Raw genomic sequence first — 17,908 nt, 5'->3', positions numbered from 1 at the left:
TAAATGTTCTATAGCTTGATAGTGGCAGTGTTTACACAACTATGTCAAAACTCCTAAAACCATACAATAAGAATAAATTCTGCCATAAGAAATTAATATACTCAATAAACCTGACAATTAAAACTTCTCCTTTAGAGAAACATTCATATATTGCATACGTAAGGGTCATAGGCTTCACAAATACTATACTACTGTTTGGGCGCCTGGGTGGCTCAGATGGTTAAGCGTCTGCCTTCGGCTCAGGTCATGATCCCAGGGTCCTGGGGTCGAGTCCCGCATTGGGCTCCCTGCTCCTTGGGAGCCTGCTTCTCCCTCTGCCTCTCTCTCTCTGTCTCTCATGAATAAATAAATAAAATCTTTAAAAAAAAAATACTATACTACTGTTTGTAATAAAGATAAACTGGAAACTCTCTGAACCTCTACCAAAAAAAAGCTAAATAGGGGCACCTGGGTGGCTCAGTCAATTAAGTGTCTGCCTTGGGTTCAAGTCATGATCCCAGGATTCTGGGATCAAATCCTGCATCAGGCTCCCTGCTCAGCGGGGAGTCTGCTTCTCTCTCTGTCCCTCTCCCAGCTCGTGCACTTGCACACGCGTGCACTTTCTCTCTTCCAAATAAATAAAATCTTAAAAAAAAAAAAAAAAAAAAAGCTAGGGGCGCCTGGGTGGCTCACTTGGTTAAGCGACTGCCTTTGGCTCAGGTCATGATCCTGGAGTCCCGGGATCGAGTCCCGCATCGGGCTCCCCGCTCAGCAGGGCATCTGCATCTCCCTCTGACCCTCCTCCCTCTCATGCTATCTCTCATTCTCTCTCTCTCAAATAAATGAATAAAATCTTTAAAAAAAAAAAGCTAAACAGATGTAGTATAATCATAGGATTGAATCCCACACAACAGTATAAAGGAATAAGCTAGGTTTTATATATATTAAATAGATAAACTTTTATTAAGAAAAAAAGATAAGTATACAATGACTGACACAGAATGAAAGCATATATGTGAAAAGATACAAAACCATGCCATATAGACTCTGTGAATACACATGTAAATACCTAATGGTATCTCTTAAAAGTCTGGAAGAATCCTCAGCACATTGGTAACACTCACTGCTTCTGGAGAGAGCAAAAAGGCACCAAGACTGGACAGGGTGATGAGAACAGAGTTGAGCTCTGTTATTTTTCCCCCAAAGGGAAATCTATTCATTAACTACTTGTAGGATTAAAAACTAATAATGTGGGGCACCTGGGTGGCTCAGTCGGTTAAGCGTCCAACTCTTGATTTCAGCTCAGGTCATGATCCCAGGGTCGTGAGACTGAGCCCACACGCAAGGCATAGAGCCTGCTTGAGATTCTCTCTCTCCCTTTCCTTCTGCCCCTCCCCCCCACTTGCCTACATGTGCACTCTCTCTCTCACTCTAAAATAAAAAAATTAATAGTGTGTACCTTATGTGAGTTATAAACAGATGTTATGAGTATGGAATTATAGCCTTTTAATATATGCAGTCATCTGTGTATCCCTGCACCCAACCTAAACACACACACACACAGCTGATCTTACCAATTTGGATTTTCCATACTTTCCCGGAAGACAGACTCTTCCTTCATGGATGCATACTGTGTCCACGTAAGGCAGTGACTCCGTATAGCCATGTTTCTTTCCTGAGGATTGAGCCATGATTCCTCTTCCAACTGGATACTAGGTACCTTTAAAATGTTCACCTGTCCAAGAGAGAGTGGATGGCTTTCTCAATTTAGGCAGAGCGAGCTACATAAAGACTAAGTCCAGAGTTGCTTTTAGTCTTGGATAATTAATAGGACAAGTGATGCTCATATAGAAATGAAGGCTCACCAAGGGCTGTGAGTCCTTGATAATCAAACACACTATGACCTTACTAAATGCTGGTGAGGACATGCAAATGGCCCAGGATTTCTGCAGGCTGTGCAGTCCCTGGCCTGATTTCCCTAACTGCTAAACACTAAGCAAATTATCAACCTCCTTCTTGTCTCCTCTAGGGCTGGTTATGGCCTTCTTAAATTGATGGATTCTAATTGGGCCCACTTATGGGCTCGCATACAGGACAATATCAGATAAAATATTTTCTTCATTTTAAACTCTGTCCAATACCTCGAAATGTATGGTTTCCAAGGTGGAGGAGACATGGGAAACTACAAAGGCAGCACTGTACAAGTCAGAGGTGTCCTTAAATTATTTAAGAATTGAGATACAAGACAAAGTTGAAGGCCTTTTTAAATAATAGATTCAAAGCGTGTATATAGGGCAAAGGCGGGGTATACACCCTGTAGAAAAAGCCAATGATAATTTGCTGCATACAAGGGCAACACATACGGAAAATAAAAAAGTTCTTTTCCATTGTCACATCAGCTTTCTTTCCTTCAAAGAATGTGACAGTCTTGTCAGTCTTGACAGTCTACACAGACCAGTGTCACCTGCAAGCTAATTGGCTTCTCCATCACAAACAGAATCACTTCCAGGTTGAAACAACCATCTGAGACATCGTAAGAAGTTCACATCAAGATGCTCTCCTCTTATTTCCTAATGATTCTAAAAGGACTCATGTCAACAATCCCACTATGATTTAAGCAATGTTATTAAAACTTCCCACTTACCTTTGCCAACAATCACCAGAGTGCTTAAGAATTTCAAAGAGAGAAAACAATTTCATATCATGAAGATTTCATCATCCCCACCGTTTACAGAAAAACACAAGAAAGACTTACAGACAACACTGAGAACATTATACTCCCTGAAATAACTATACTCTCTGACAGTGAAATAGAATTTGAAGCTTTTATCTTCCTTACTAAAGATGAGACTAAATATTTACTAAGTGCCCATTTCTGATCTTTCTTATCTAACAGTCATATCTATCCATGGACAGATGAGAAAAGCTGGTCACTTCATGCAAAATGTCCAAGGTCTCTTTACAATAATTACAGACCATCTCTATGTCAACTAAGAGCCCTCCACAAATGAGAAGAAGAAATAGACAGGAAAAAAAACTATCTCTGGTGGCATCTGCCAAAAGTGAGGTTAGATATGAGAGTGCTTTCACCCACTGAGGGGCTATGAGGTACAACTGGGAAAGTTCTAACACTCCTGTACATCAGAAAATGCTGTCTCTTTCCCCCCCTGCCGGTTATTTTTTTATTGTTATGTTAATCACCATACATTACATCATTAGTTTTTGATGTAGTGTTCCATAATTCATTGTTTGTGTATAACACCCAGTGCTCCAACGCAGACTGTGCCCTCCTTAATACCCATCACCAGGCTAACCCATCCCCCCACCCTCCTCCCCTCTAGAACACTCAGTTTCTTTTTCAGAGTCCATCGTCTCTCATGGTTCGTCTCCCCCTCCGACTTACTCCCCTTCGTTCTTCCCCTACTGCTATCTTCTTCGTTTTCTTTTTTCTTAACATATGTTGCATTATTTGTCTCAGAAGTATAAATCTGTGATTCAACAGTCTTGCACATTTCACAGCGCTCACCATAGCACATACCCTCCGCGATGTCTATCACCCAGCCACCCCATCCCTCCCACCCCCCACCACTCCAGCAACCCTCAGTTTGTTTCCTGAGATTAAGAATTCCTCTTATCAGTGAGGTAAGATGATACATGTCTTTCTCTGATTGCTTATTTCACTCAGCATAACACCCTCCAGTTCTATCCACGTCGTTGCAAATGGCAAGATCTGATTCCTTTTGACAGCTGCATAATATTCCATTGTGTATATATACCACTTCTTTATCCATTCATCTGTCGATGGACATCTTCGCTCTTTCCACAGTTTGGCTATTGTGGACATCGCTGCTATAAACATTGGGGTGCACGTACCCCTTCGGATCCCTACATTTGTATCTTTGTGGTAAATACCCAGTAGTGCAATTGCTGGATCGTATGGTAGCTCTATTTTCAACTGTTTGAGGAACTTCCATACGGTTTTCCAGAGTGGCTGCACCAGCTTGCATTCCCACCAACAGTGTAGGAGGGTTCCCCTTTCTCCGCATCCCCGCCAACATCCGTCGTTTCCCAACTTGTTAATTTTAGCCATTCTAACTGGTGTGAGGTGGTATCTCATTGAGGTTTTCATTTGGATTTCCCTGAAGCCGAGTGATGCTGAGCACTTTTTCATGTGTCTGTTGGCCATTTGGATGTCTTCTTTCGAAAAATGTCTCTTCATGTCGTCTGCCCATTTCTTGATTGGATTATTTGTTCTTTGGGTGGTGAGCTTGATAAGTTCTTTATAGATTTTGGATACTAGCCCTTTATCTGATATGTCATTGGCAAGCATTTTCTCCCATTCTGTCGGTTGTCTTTTGGTTTTGTGGACTGTTTATTTCGCTGTGCAAAAGCTTTTTATCTTGATGAAATCCCAATAGCTCATTTTTGCCCTTGCTTCCCTTGCCTTTGGCGATGTTTCTAGGAAGAAGTTGCTGTGGCTGAGGTCGAAGAGGTTCCTACCTGTGTTCTCCTTTAGGATTTTGATGGACTCCTGTCTCACGTTTAGGTCTTTCAACCATTTGGAGTCTATTTTTGTGTGTGGTGTAAGGAAATGGTCCAGTTTCATTCTTCTGCATGTGGCTGTCCAATTCTCCCAACACCATTTGTTGAAGAGACTGTCTTTTTTCCATTGGACATTCTTTCCTGCTTTGTCAAAGATGAGTTGACCATAGAGTTCAGGGTCCATTTCTGGGCTCTCGATTCTGTTCCATTGATCGATGTGTCTGTTTTTGTGCCAGTACCATACTGTCTTGATGATGACAGCTTTGTAATAGAGCTGGAAGTCCGGAATTGTGATGCCGCCAGCTTTGCTTTTCTTTTTCAATAGTCCTCTGGCTATTCGGGGTCTCTTCTGGTTCCATACAAATTTAAGGATTATTTGTTCCATTTCCTTGAAAAAAGTGGATAGTATTTTGATGGGAATTGCACTGAATGTGTAGATTACTCTAGGTAGCATTGACATCTTCACAATGTTTGTTCTTCCAATCCATGAGCATCGAACGTTTTTCCATTTCTTTGTGTCTTCTTCAATTTCTTCCATGAGTATTTTATAGTTTTCTGAGTACAGATCCTTTGCCTCTTTGGTTAAATTTATTCCTAGGTATCTTATGGTTTTGGGTGCAATTGTAAATGGGATCGACTCCTTGATTTGTCTCCCTTCTGTCTTGTTGTTGGTGTATAGGAATGCCACTGATTTCTGTGCATTGATTTTATATCCTGCTACTTTACTGAATTCCTGTATGAGTTCTAGCAGTTTTGGGGTGGAGTCTTTTGGATTTTCCACATACAGTATCCTATCATCTGCAAAGAGTGAGAGTTTGACTTCCTCTTTGCCGATTCAGATGCCTTTGATTTCTTTTTGTTGTCTGATTGCTGTGGCTAGGACTTCTAATACTATGTTGAATAGCAGTGGCGATAGCGGACATCCCTGCCGCGTTCCTGACCTTAGGGGAAAAGCTCTCAGCTTTTCCCCATTGAGAATGATATTCGCTGTAGGTTTTTCATAGATGGCTTTTATGATATTGAGGTATGTACCCTCTATCCCTATACTCTGAAGAGTTTTGATCAAGAAAGGATGCTGTACTTTGTCAAATGCTTTTTCTGCATCTATTGAGAGGATCATATGATTCTTGTTCTTTCTTTTGTTAATGTATTGTATCACGTTGATTGATTTGCAGATGTTGAACCAGCCTTGCAGCCCAGGGAGAAATCCACTTGGTCATGGTGAATAATCCTTTGAATATACTGTTGGATCCTATTGACTAGTATTTTGGTGAGAATTTTTGCATCCATGTTCATCAGGGATATTGGTCTGTAATTCTCCTTTTTCATGGGGTCTTTGTCTGGTTTTGGGATCAAGGTAATGCTGGCCTCATAAAATGAGTTTGGAAGTTCTCCTTCCATTTCTTTCTTTTTTTTTTTTTTGGAACCGTTTCAGGACAATAGGTATTAATTCTTCTTTAAATGTCTGATAGAATTCCCCTGGGAAGCCATCTGGCCCTGGGCTTTTGTTTGTTGGGCGATTTTGGATGACTGCTTCAATTTCCTTAGTGGTTATAGGTCTGTTCAGGTTTTCTATTTCTTCCTGGTTCAATTTTGGTAGTTGATACATCTCTAGGAATGCATCCATTTCTTCCAGGTTATCTAATTTGCTGACATAGAGTTGCTCATAATACGTTCTTATAATTGTTTGTATGTCTTTGGTGTTGGTTGTGATCTCTCCTCTTTCATTCATGACTTTGTTGATTTGGGTCATTCCTCTTTTCTTTTTGATAAGTCTGGCCAGGGGGTTATCAATCTTGTTAATTCTTTCAAAGAACCAGCTCCTAGTTTCATTGATCTGTTCTACTGTTCTTTTGGTTTCTATTTCATTGATTTCTGCTCTGATCTTTATTATTTCTCTTCTCCTGCTGGGTTTAGGCTTTATTTGCTGTTCTTTCTCCAGCTCTTTTAGTGTAGGGTTAGGGTGTGTATTTGAGACCTTTCTTGTTTCTTGAGAAAGGCTTGTATTGCTATATACTTTCCTCTCAGGACTGCCTTTGCTGTATCCCAAAGATTTTGAACAGTTGTGTTTTCATTTTCATTGGTTTCCATGAATTTTTTTAATTCTTCTTTAATTTCCTGGTTGACCCATTCATTCTTTAGTAGGATGCTCCTTAGCCTCCATGTATGTGAGTTCTTTCCGACTTTCCTCTTGTGATTGAGTTCTAGTTTCAAAGCACTGTGGTCTGAAAATATGCAGGGAATGATCCCAATCTTTTGGTACCGGTTGAGAACTGATTTGTGACCTAGGATGTGATCAATTCTGGAGAATGTTCCATGGGCACTAGAGAAGAATGTGTATTCCGTTGTTTTGGGATGGAATGTTCTGAATATGTCTGTGAAGTCCATTTGGTCCAGTGTGTCATTTAAAGTCTTTATTTCCTTGTTGATCTTTTGCTGAGATGATCTGTCCATTTCAGTAAGGGGGGTGTTAAAGTCCCCCACTATTACTGTCTTGTTGTCAATGTGTTTCTTTGCTTTTCTTATTAATTGCCTTATATAATTGGCTGCTCCCATGTTAGGGGCATAGATATTTACAATTGTTCGATCTTCTTGTTGGATAGACCCTTTAAGTAGGCTATAGTATCCTTCCTCATCTCTTATTACAGTCTTTATTTTAAAATCTAATTTGTCTGATATAAGGACTGCCACCCCAGCTTTCTTTTGGTGTCCATTAGCATGGTAAATGGTTTTCCACCCCCTCACTTTCAATATGGGGGTGTCTTTGGGTCTAAAATGAGTCTCTTGCAGACAGCATATGGATGGGTCTTGTTTTTTAATCGAGTCTGATAGCCTGTGCCTTTTTATTGGGGCATTTAGCCCATTTACATTCAGGGTAACTATTGAAAAGTATGACGTTAGTGCCACTGTATTGCCTGTAAGGTGACTGTGACTGTATATTGTCTGTGTTCCTTTCTGATCTATGCTGCTTTTAGGCTCTCTCTTTGCTTAGAGGACCCCTTTCAATATTTCTTGGAGGGCTGGTTTCATGTTTGCAAATTCCTTTAGTTTTTGTTTGTCCTGGAAGCTTTTGATCTCTCCTTCAATTTTCAATGACAGCCTAGCTGGATATAGTATTCTTGGCTGCATATTTTTCTCGTTTAGTGCTCTGAAGATATCTTGCCAGTCCTTTCTGGCCTGCCACGTCTCTATGGATAGGTCTGTTACCAATCTGTTTCTACCATTGTAGGTTAGATATCTGTTCTCCCGAGCTGCTTTCAGGATTTTCTCTTTGTCTCTGAGACTCGTAAGTTTTACTATTAGATGTTGGAGTGTTGACCTATTTTTATTGATTTTGAGAGGGGTTCTCTGTGCCTCCTGGATTTTGATGCCTGTTTCCTTCCTCACATTAGGAAAGTTCTCTGCTATAATTTGCTCCAATATACCTTCTGCCCCTCTCTCTCTTTCTTCTTCTTCTGGGATCCCAATTATTCTAATGTTGTTTTGTCTTATCGTATCGCTTATCTCTCAAATTCTGCCCTCGTGATCCTGTAGTTGTTTCTCTCTCTTTTTCTCAGCCTCTTTATTTTCCATCATTTGGTCTTCTATATCGCTGATTCTCTCTTCTGCCTCATTTATCCTAGCAGTTAGTGCCCCCATTTTTGATTGCACCTCATCAATAGCCTTTTTGATTTCGACTTGGTTAGATTTTAGTTCTTTTATTTCTCCAGAAAGGATTTCTCTAACAACTTCCACGCTTTTTTCAAGCCCAGCTAGTATCTTTAAAGTCATGATTCTGAACTCTAGGTCTGACATCGTACAAATGTCCGTATTGAGTAAGTCCCTGGCTGACGGTACTAACTCTTGTTCTTTTTGCTGCGGTGATTTTTTTTATCTTGTCATTTTGTCCAGAGGAGAATAGATGAATGAGAGAACAAAATGCTAACAGGTTAACAACGTCCCCAGCAAATATACTCTATACAAATCAGAAAAGACCTGAAACCAGGGGAAAAGAAAGGGAAAGAAAGAAAAAAGAACGAGAAAAGAAAGAAAAAAAAAACAAAAAGAAAAAGATAAAAACAAAAACAGAACAATACAAAAAAAACAGAATACGATCAAATATGATCAGGCTAGTGCATAGATCAGTGCCACACACTAGATTTTGGGTGTATTTTGGTCTGTCAGAAAAAAGTGCCTCCTAAAATTTTAAAGGAAGAAAGACTTATATATGTACAAATAAGGGTTGATACAATGAAGGGATGGAAGATGACTGTAAAGATGCAAATAATAAAAGATTTTATAAAAGGAAGTGATAAGATAAGACGTTGTTTGAAAAAAGAAAGAAGAAGATTTAAAAAAAAAAAAGGAAAAAAAAAGGGAGAGAATGTGATCAGGCAGGAGACTAGAACAAAGCCATGCACTAGTGATTTAGGGTATATTTTGATCTGTTAGAAGAAACTGTGTCTCAAAACTTTAAAGAGAGAACAACTTATATATATATGTATGCCAAAAATAAGGATAACTACTATGAAGGGATAAAATATGACTCTAAAAATGAAAAATAAAAAATGATTTTTTTTTAAAAAAAGGGATTGATAAGATGTTGGTTGAAAAAGGGAAAAAGAAAAATTAAAAAAGTTAAAAAATTAACTTTGAAAAACTAATGAATCATGGTAAAAAAAAAGCCATGAATTCTATGTGCAGTATCCCCCTCGCGCTGGAGTTCTCCCGTTCTCCTTGATCAGTAAACTTGGTCTTGGCTTGCTGGCTGTTCGTGCTGATCTTCTGGGGGAGGGGCCTGTTGCCGTGGTTCCCAAATGTCTTTGCTGGAGGTGGAATTGCCCCGCCTTTGTAGGTCCAGGCTAAGCAAGCTGCTGGGGTTTGCTCTCAGGAGCTTTTGTTCCCTGCAAGCTCTGGTACAGCTTTGGAGGACGAGAGTGAAAATGGTGGCCTCCCAATCTCCACTCGGAGGAGCTGAGAACTCAGGGCCCCGCTCCTCAGTGCGCCCCCAGAGAAAAGCAGTCAGTCACTCCCATCTCCCTGGTCTCCGGCCGCACTCTGTGCTCACCGGGCCTGTGACCGAGCGTTTCTATCTCTGGCACCCGACCCCGTGTGGAGTCTCCAAACCCAGCAGATCCCTGAGGTGCACTCCCGCGCCGCTCCTCCCGGGGGAGGGAGGGGAGTCTCCCCGGATCTGCCGCTTGTTGGGTCCCTGCTGGAGGAGCAGTGTTCCGACTGGGCCGCGGATCACAGTTTATGGCAACCCCGAGCTGAGAGCCCGCGCCTCGGCTCCGTCTCTGCAGCCGGCTTCCCCGCTTCGATACCTGGGAGCTCTGCCGCACTCAGGCACCCCCGGTCTTTCTGTGACCCCGAGGGTCCTGAGACCACACTGTCCCACAAGGGTTCCACCCCCCGCTTAGCCACTGGAGCGACATCCCTCAGCGGAGCCAACTTCTAAAAGTTCCGAATTTGTGCTCCGCGGCTCTAGCACTTGCCAGAAGCGGCCGACGGAGGCCCCCTCCCCCGCCGTCTATCTTTCCAAATATCGCCTGGGATTCACTTCTCCGCACATCCTACCTTCCATTAAGTGGTCGCTTCTTTGTTCAGAGAGTTGTTGCTACTCTCTTCTTTGGTCTCCTGTTGAGTTCGTAGGTGTTCAGAATGGTTTGATCCCTATTCAGCTGAATTCCTGAGACCAGACGAAATCCAGGTCTCCTACTCCTCCGCCATCTTGCTCCGCCCCCTCAGAAAATGCTGTCTCTTTCCAGGACTACATGAAAATCACCCAAATCTGATTAAATCTTAAAATGAATTTACCTTCCTTAAAATTTCTGGAACCACATTCTGACAGACTGCAATCCTCTTTCTATAGATGATCCCTGTTGAGACATCTAGAAACAGAAAATTTTTACACTCAAAAAATTTTTAAGGAAATGTATTCTTGTCCTATGTCAATAAAACTTTTCATGTCGATGTCAATTTTCTATATGTAGAATTCCTAGAGAAAAATGTTTAACTCAAAACTCAGTGTCCCTGACCACTTTTCTGAGCTAAATCATTCCAAATACACTCATCTGTGATCAAGGAATAAGGGTGAGACAGCTAACTCACACCGCACATTCTAAAATCAAGGATAAAGAATCACGAACCATTCACTGCTCTGGACAATCAATGTCATCACTCCAACAACAAGGGCCAATGAGCCTTCTCTTCAACTCCAATAAAAAGAATGTTTTAACAAAAAAATGGAGACTCGATTCTGCCACTTTCTGCACCAACCATGTTTTCAAGCACAGGCTTCTGGCTACAAAATTTAAATCTATAATTAATTATATTAGCCATACTCTTTACTCACAGGGAAGCAGCTTCCCTGTGACTGGCACTACTCTGTTTTGGAGAGAGAATAGCACCAATAATGTAAAAAACACAAAATAAATGTGAATTAAGAAACAGGGAGACCAGGTCAGAAAAAAAAAAAATAACTGAGTTGTTGTCCTTTGCCCTGTAAATTAATGTGACTCAGCCAAGCTCCTATAGGGTTTCTCAAACTCTGGCTAGAGTAGCCTTGAATGCTGGTGCAAACACCCAGACTGCCCAGAAGCCACTGCCAGGTTGAGAAGCGGGCTCATCTCCTTGCCCACTGGCATTCCTTTAGCCATCCCACCCAAAGTCTGCAGCACACATACTTAAAATGGATTAGCCAATCTTGTAGGCAAAGATGCCCCTGTCAATGGTAGAAATTATAATTAATGTTTCTATACCACTTTGGGATGTGCACATTGTTCTCTCATTTGATCTTCACAAGCAGGATTATTATTATTTTCTTCTTCTAATGATTATTATCTTCTAAGCAGGATTATTATTTTCCCATTTAATAAAGGAAGAAACTGAGCCTTCAGGAAGTTAGGTCATGCAGGTAATAATCAGGGCTTGAAAGCAGATTTCTTTTTTTTTTTTTTAAAGATTTTATTTATTTATTCATGAGAGACAGAGAGAGAAAGAGAGAGAGGCAGAGGGAGAAGCAGGCTCTCAAGGAGCAGGGAGGGGAGCCCGATGCGGGACTCGATCCCAAGACTCCGGGATCATGACCTGAGCCGAAGGCAGACGCTTAACCATCTGAGCCACCCAGGCGCCCGAAATCAGATTTCTCTGATGCCAAATAACACATCTCTCCCACACTGAGTGCAGATACATGGGAAAAAAAAAAGTTTTTTAAACTATTTTTTATAGACTTATGGACATGAAGAAAAGACCCTCACAAGTGAAACAGTTTTGTGCCCACCAAGCACAGAGAAGACTTCAGAGTCACGTCATGAACAGTGGCCTATCATATGTTTTCTCGGAAGGCTCAAGAGCATGTCAGAAGTGGGCCTGGGTGTTTCCAAAGTGTTTCCTCTGCTGTTTATACACTGATTCCGTCCATCACTACAGCTTCCTGCATGGCCCGGTTCCCAGGCAAGGACAGTGGAAACGCTTACAGTGAGATGTGAATGACAGTGAGCAGGGCAGACTCCTACATTCTAATTCGGGGGTGAGGAAACACTTCCTGTAAAGGGCCAGATGGTACATATTTTAGGTCTTGTGGGCCAGTCTTGTCACAACAACTCAACTCTGCTGTTGTTGCAAGGAAGAAGCCATAGACAATATATAAACAAGTGGGCATGGCTGTATGCCAATAAAACTTTATTCACAACATCAAGCAGGACAAGCATAGTTTGTCAACCCCTGCTCTGGTCAATATGGAACCACGCTGTCGAGTGCAGTTATGATTCCATCATCTAATCACTATAGTCACATTTTATATATGTGCTACTAATCACAACTATTTTGCCATCTATAAAATGATGTATAAATAAATATATGATAGGGATATAGCCATATGACCTTGGGCAATTTATTTAACCTCTCCATACCTTGGTCTCTTCATACATTAAATGGGAGTAATAATAATACGTACACCATACATTAGTCTAAAGATGAAATGAGTCAGTAAAGTGAGAGTGCTTGGCACATACGAAGTGCTCAGAAATGTTAGCTATTACTGCTGTCACCAGTTATTAATTGAGAGAATGACAAGAGCATATTGAGCAAGCCCTCTGCTGCTGTACGTGCTGGGTACTCTTTCCTGTCACTTCAAAAACAGAAATATACCAGGCTACACACACACAACACCTTTAAGAAAATCAGTCTCACTTAATGATCATCACCGAAGTGAGGTATAATTCAGAGATCTTACCTCTTTTTTCCTCCACAATTTTTACAGAGATGACATTTTTATCCATGGGGTTGGGATACTAAATGAAAACACATAAAGAAGAATTACCATTTGTCTTTTACCAAAGTGAATTCTTTCCCAGCAACCACAGTTTTTTGCAGGAACAGTACATATTTTCCCAGAACCTCTAAGGCCCATTTTCAATCAAGGCTCTTCACTTTACTACTTGGGCCTAGACAAGTGCTATCATCAACTGAACCTGTATAAATCCAGGGAAAACCCTGAGATCCAACCTAGCCCTGGGCGGAGAAGGGAGGATGAGGTTAAACTAGGTTAATTATGGAACCAGTCTTACATAAATGAAGAGTGTCCTCTGTGCCAGGCCCTGTGCTACATGCTCTCTTTACTTACACGATCTTGTTCAAATCCCAAAACAGCCTCTCTGCTGTGACTGGGTCATGTATTATCATTGTCTCATCTGTCAGAAATGGAAACTGAATAAGGATCAGAGAGTCTAGGATCACCCAGCTAGTCAGTGGGAGAGCCGTGAAATTAAACCAGGCCTAAAACAAAGTGAACCTTTCCCTACGATCATATACCATCACCTGACAGCTGGGCTGGTATCACAGGAGAACAATTACAGAAGTAGTCTACTCCAGGGGCTCAATAAATCGTTTATCTATTAATTCCCCTGAAAGACAATTTGGATATAACAAGCCTGGAAAAAAAGCTACCATTTTTGTCGTGGCAGTTTACATACATTATTTCAATTTAATTCTCAAATTAACACCATGAGGTATATGCTTTTTCCCTTTCACATGTGTAAAATAAGGCCCAGATAAACTAAGCAGTTTGCTCAAAATCACCCAGCTAAAGAGCACCGAGACTGTAATTTACCCACAGCTATTCTCTATTACCTTTTAAACCTGCCCACCAACTTACCCTTAAATCTCCTCAGAATTACCCAAATCCAGTCCTTTCTATGGCTCAGATGCAAAGAAAAAGACTTCGGGAGTGGAAGTGACTTCCTCAAAGCCATAGGACAAGGCAGCCCCTAATCCAACCCTGCTGAGCACCCCTTGGGCTCTTCATCTAGAAGCTTACACTGCTTCATCATGTGACCAAACTTGAAAAGGAAATTACAGGAAGTCCCATCCAAGACATCATGAAGGACCAACGGGGGATGAAAGCAGTGAAGAAGCTGAGCGGCAAGGGGAGAGGGGCCCTCCACTCGGTGAATTTGAGCTTCAAGTCTTTGGAACCCCAGGAAGTGGTATATGCAATTCAATGAGTGTGGGTCTCCCCATCTCACACCAGCTACCTATATGCATCCGTGTGTGTGTGTGTGTGTGTGTGTGTGTGTGTGTGTGTGTGTGTGTGTGTGTGTGTGTGAGAGAGAGAGAGAGAGAGAGAGAGAGAGAGAGAGAGAGAGAGAGAGAGAGGTTGGCTAACTGGTTGATCTTCAAAGAAAAGGGTCCACTACTTTCACACATATTAAAGATATTTGTGGCCTCGAAAGACACTGAAAGACACTCACAGGCTCTGTGAGAACAGGAATATGATCTACTTCAGTCACTCTATCTCTACCACTGACAAGTGTTTGGCACATAGTGGGCACTCAATAAATTTTTGCTGAATGAGTGATTAGGGAGATGAACCTCACAGACCTCAGGGGTCAATTTGGAAAATAAACCTCACTTTGCTTGGGGACCTATTTGTGAAGAGAACACAGATGATCAGTAATCAGCAGCCTCGACACCTCATCATGCTCCATGCCAAAAACCCTGACATTCACACTTCCGTCCTGGCTACTGCAGTCTTAAGAACTAATCACAAAGTGGATTTTTAAGTATTCATTCATTCATTCATTTCTGCTCCAGAAAAAAATGCTGAAAATTATGATGACTGCTTTCTTGAAGTTTAACTTTCCGATAATGTCCACTAGAGAAGGTCAGATTTAGCTACTCTGCTTCTTGGCAAGGGGCCTCACTTACAGAGCACCCTTGAAGCAAGGAAAATATCTCAGGCTCGCCCAGATCCCCTGAATTGCGTGTGTGTTTGTGTGCGTGAATAAAAACTTTACTAAGGTAAAATGAAAGTCTGAAATTATTTCCTTCACTAGTCCTAGTTTGCTCATTTTGTATTCATCAACACATCCTGACTGAATATTACAAATATACTGTAAGTTGTAGGAAGATTACTGAACTAAATTATGGAAGAGATCTGAAATATAATCACCAGAGGAGGATAGTGATAAAAGCTTTCAAGTTCTGATTACTTCACCAAGTTATCAGTGAAATTCCTAAAGAATATAAACTCAGAAATTTCACACTTTTACATAACTTTAAGACTTGCTTATTAAGCCAAAGGGCATTGACTGAAACAACAGTGAAAATTCTCTATTCATTCTTCATTTAAGAGGTTTTTAAGTACCTACCACGCCAGGCACAGTTCCAGGTACTGAGGATGTAGTAAAGAAACAAACAAACCTGTAGTCTCTTACAGAGTTTACGTATTAATTGGGGAAACAAACAAAAAAAATAAACGTATCAGGAGAAAAATAAACACATCAGATTCAGGGATAATAGGGAAGTGGGAAATCGTGGAGAGGGGCCATTGTAAAATACCTAAGGGTCACCCTTGTAAATAACAATGAAGTAAAATGAAGGTTTCAGCCAAACACAAGAGATCCTGAACAATTCACTTTAGCAAAATCATCTGCATGATTCAAGTCATTTTCCCACCCAACTACTTTGGGGAGTTGAAGAGACACGAGCCTCATGTTTCCACATGAGAATGGGAAAAGAAATGAGAGGTTTATTTACAATAGCTAAATCCCATAATGTGAAAGGCATACAGTCTAACTTTTTTAAAATTAAAGATTTACTGTGCTGAGGCTCCCCCTACCTGGCATTACTTGAAATGATCTGACGCCATCTCGTGGTAACTTGAATATTCATGATTGAATTCAGGAACCTTCTGAAGTCAGGTAATAAGGGGTTGAGAGAGGGAAAGCTCTCAGAGAGACGGTCATCACCAGGAATGCCAATTTGAGAAGACAGGAGGCAGTGGACAGGTTTCTCTGGACACCTTTTCAAACACGGTGTGACATTAGAACGGATCAAGCTAGGTCAGGATCAAGACCATCAAAGACTTAGTGAGCATCCACTGATCTAATGCACCAGGTATTAGAGGTCATCTCATGCATTATTTCATTTAGTACTTCCCCAAAGGAGAAGGCCTACTAACTACTATTAAGACAAGGAGTTTGCGCTAGAAACAGAAATGGCGTAAAGCCTGCACACAAGCAGGGTCACACAGATTTCCCAATCCCCACTCCACACTAGCAACTCTCATGGAAGCAAAGTGGTCTAAACACCCAGATGTCTGCCAAAAATGCTTGCCATCCCAGAACCTGGCTCAGTGGATCACAAACTGTAGTGGCATAACAACTGCCAAATGGAGCCGTGTACATTCGCCCTGCGTGCCATATATTCTGGGGGACTTATGGGGTTTTCCAAAGTATATTTCACTTCATTTTGAACTTACTTATGATTTTACTTCCTTTATAGAATGTCTAAAAGAAATCCTTTTTCTTTCCCCAAGATATAAATCTATTGCAAATATCAGAGTCTAACCAGGGTAAAATGTAGACTCCTCTACAATGTCATATACCTTGCTTTCATTTACCTTTTACATATTAAAAGGTAAGAGGCCTAAATAAATAAATAAAAGGTAAGAAGCCCCAAAGAGCAAAACACTGGGTAAAAAAGAAAATATACATTAAGACAAACAAAGAGCTTTGAAAAGTGAGAGGCCAAGAAATTGAGTCCATCTAATTACAGAAATAAGAGTTAATATACTTGTGGGAGCAGCTTCATGAAGATACAGTCATTTACCTTTCTCATTTACAAGGGAAAAATATACAAGCTTTCATAAAGCCTACCCTTAAGAGTAAGGAGTTTTTAAAATATCAACTTTCCAAAAAGCTCAGAAGTCAATGCCTGCCTTTTATTATAACACCCCCCCCAAAAAAGTTAATGACCTCCAAAGGAACCATGGTTTACCAACTTCCAAATGGCATTATCGAAGAGAGCACAAGGAAGCAACCGAGCTGACAGATCTGTATGATTAGTCGTATGTACAAAGGCCAAGCGGACCTAAAATAAGTCTGTATATTAAACATTTCTGTTTTATAAGCACTACGAAAATCTTTGCTGCTCAGGCTGCTTCCAAAAATGTATGTGCAAATGGGTGGAGCGGCTGAAAAGAGACTCGACCTTTAGCTAAACAAAGAAATCACCATGAACTGTGCCAAATTAATGAGCTACACACAATAGTGTATCTTAGAGGAAAGCAAAGTTGATTTTATACCAAGATCAAATGAATCATCGATTAATCAAAATTTCAATGATCAAGAACAAAACATATTTAAGTCAATAAATTTTTGAATGGTTGTTCCTTGGCCTTTCAGACCAGTAGGAGGATGAAGTAGAAAGAACAAAGGACAAGGAGCCAAGACATACAGAACATGATGCTACCATCTGTGAAGCCAGGGGGCGGGCCACCAGAGGATACTCAAGGCCCTTCTGCCTGCGACAAGTTACGATTCTAGACAAAGGCCAACAATGTCACATCACCCTTATTCATTCAAAGACGTCCTAACAGGGATGCCTGGGTGGCCCAGTCGGTTAAGCATCTGCCTTCGGCTCAGGTCATGATCCCAGGGTCCTGGGATTGAGCCCCGCATCAGGCTCCCTGCTCACCGGGGAGCCTGCTTCTCCCTCTCCCACTTCCCCTGTTTGTGCGCTTGCTCACTCTCTCTCTCTCTCTCTGACAAATAAAATCTTTAAAAAAAAAAAAGTCCTAATAATTGGCAATGACATAGTAAAGTTTTTTGAAGGAAACAGCTTATAATTATGACATAAAGGAAAACCCTCGTATCTCAATGTTAAATGCATACATAAACCAAATGCATTTAAAGATACAAAGTCTACAAAATAAATGACCAGTACTCTTCAAAAGTACCATGGTCCAGAAAGACAAAAAAAAAAAAAAAAAAAAAAGAGTGAGGAAGTGTCCCACAATGCAGGAGACTAACACATAACAACTAAATGCAATGTGGGATCCTGGATTGACTCCTACACTGGAAAAATAATATGAGTGAACTACTGCCAAATTTCAATAAGTCTG

General features: G+C 41.0%; 1 protein-coding gene across 1 annotated transcript in view; it reads right to left on the bottom strand.

Annotated features, from left to right (window-relative positions):
- PRELID2 (PRELI domain containing 2) overlaps positions 1 to 17,908 on the bottom strand; it is a 76,666-nt gene that overhangs the window by 50,905 nt on the left and 7,853 nt on the right. The window contains 5 exon segments of the mRNA XM_025892401.2: positions 1,554 to 1,714; positions 10,318 to 10,391; positions 12,737 to 12,794; positions 13,127 to 13,161; positions 13,164 to 13,209. Coding sequence (XP_025748186.2) covers positions 1,554 to 1,714; positions 10,318 to 10,391; positions 12,737 to 12,794; positions 13,127 to 13,161; positions 13,164 to 13,209 — 374 coding nt within the window.

This window comes from Callorhinus ursinus, unplaced genomic scaffold (assembly GCF_003265705.2).
Source record: "Callorhinus ursinus isolate GAN/ISIS: 27379988/994484 unplaced genomic scaffold, GSC_fseal_2.0 scaffold23, whole genome shotgun sequence".
NCBI lineage: Eukaryota > Metazoa > Chordata > Mammalia > Carnivora > Otariidae > Callorhinus > Callorhinus ursinus.
The sequence above is the reverse complement of the archived record's forward strand: the minus strand, read 5'-3'. Positions and strand labels throughout refer to the sequence as shown.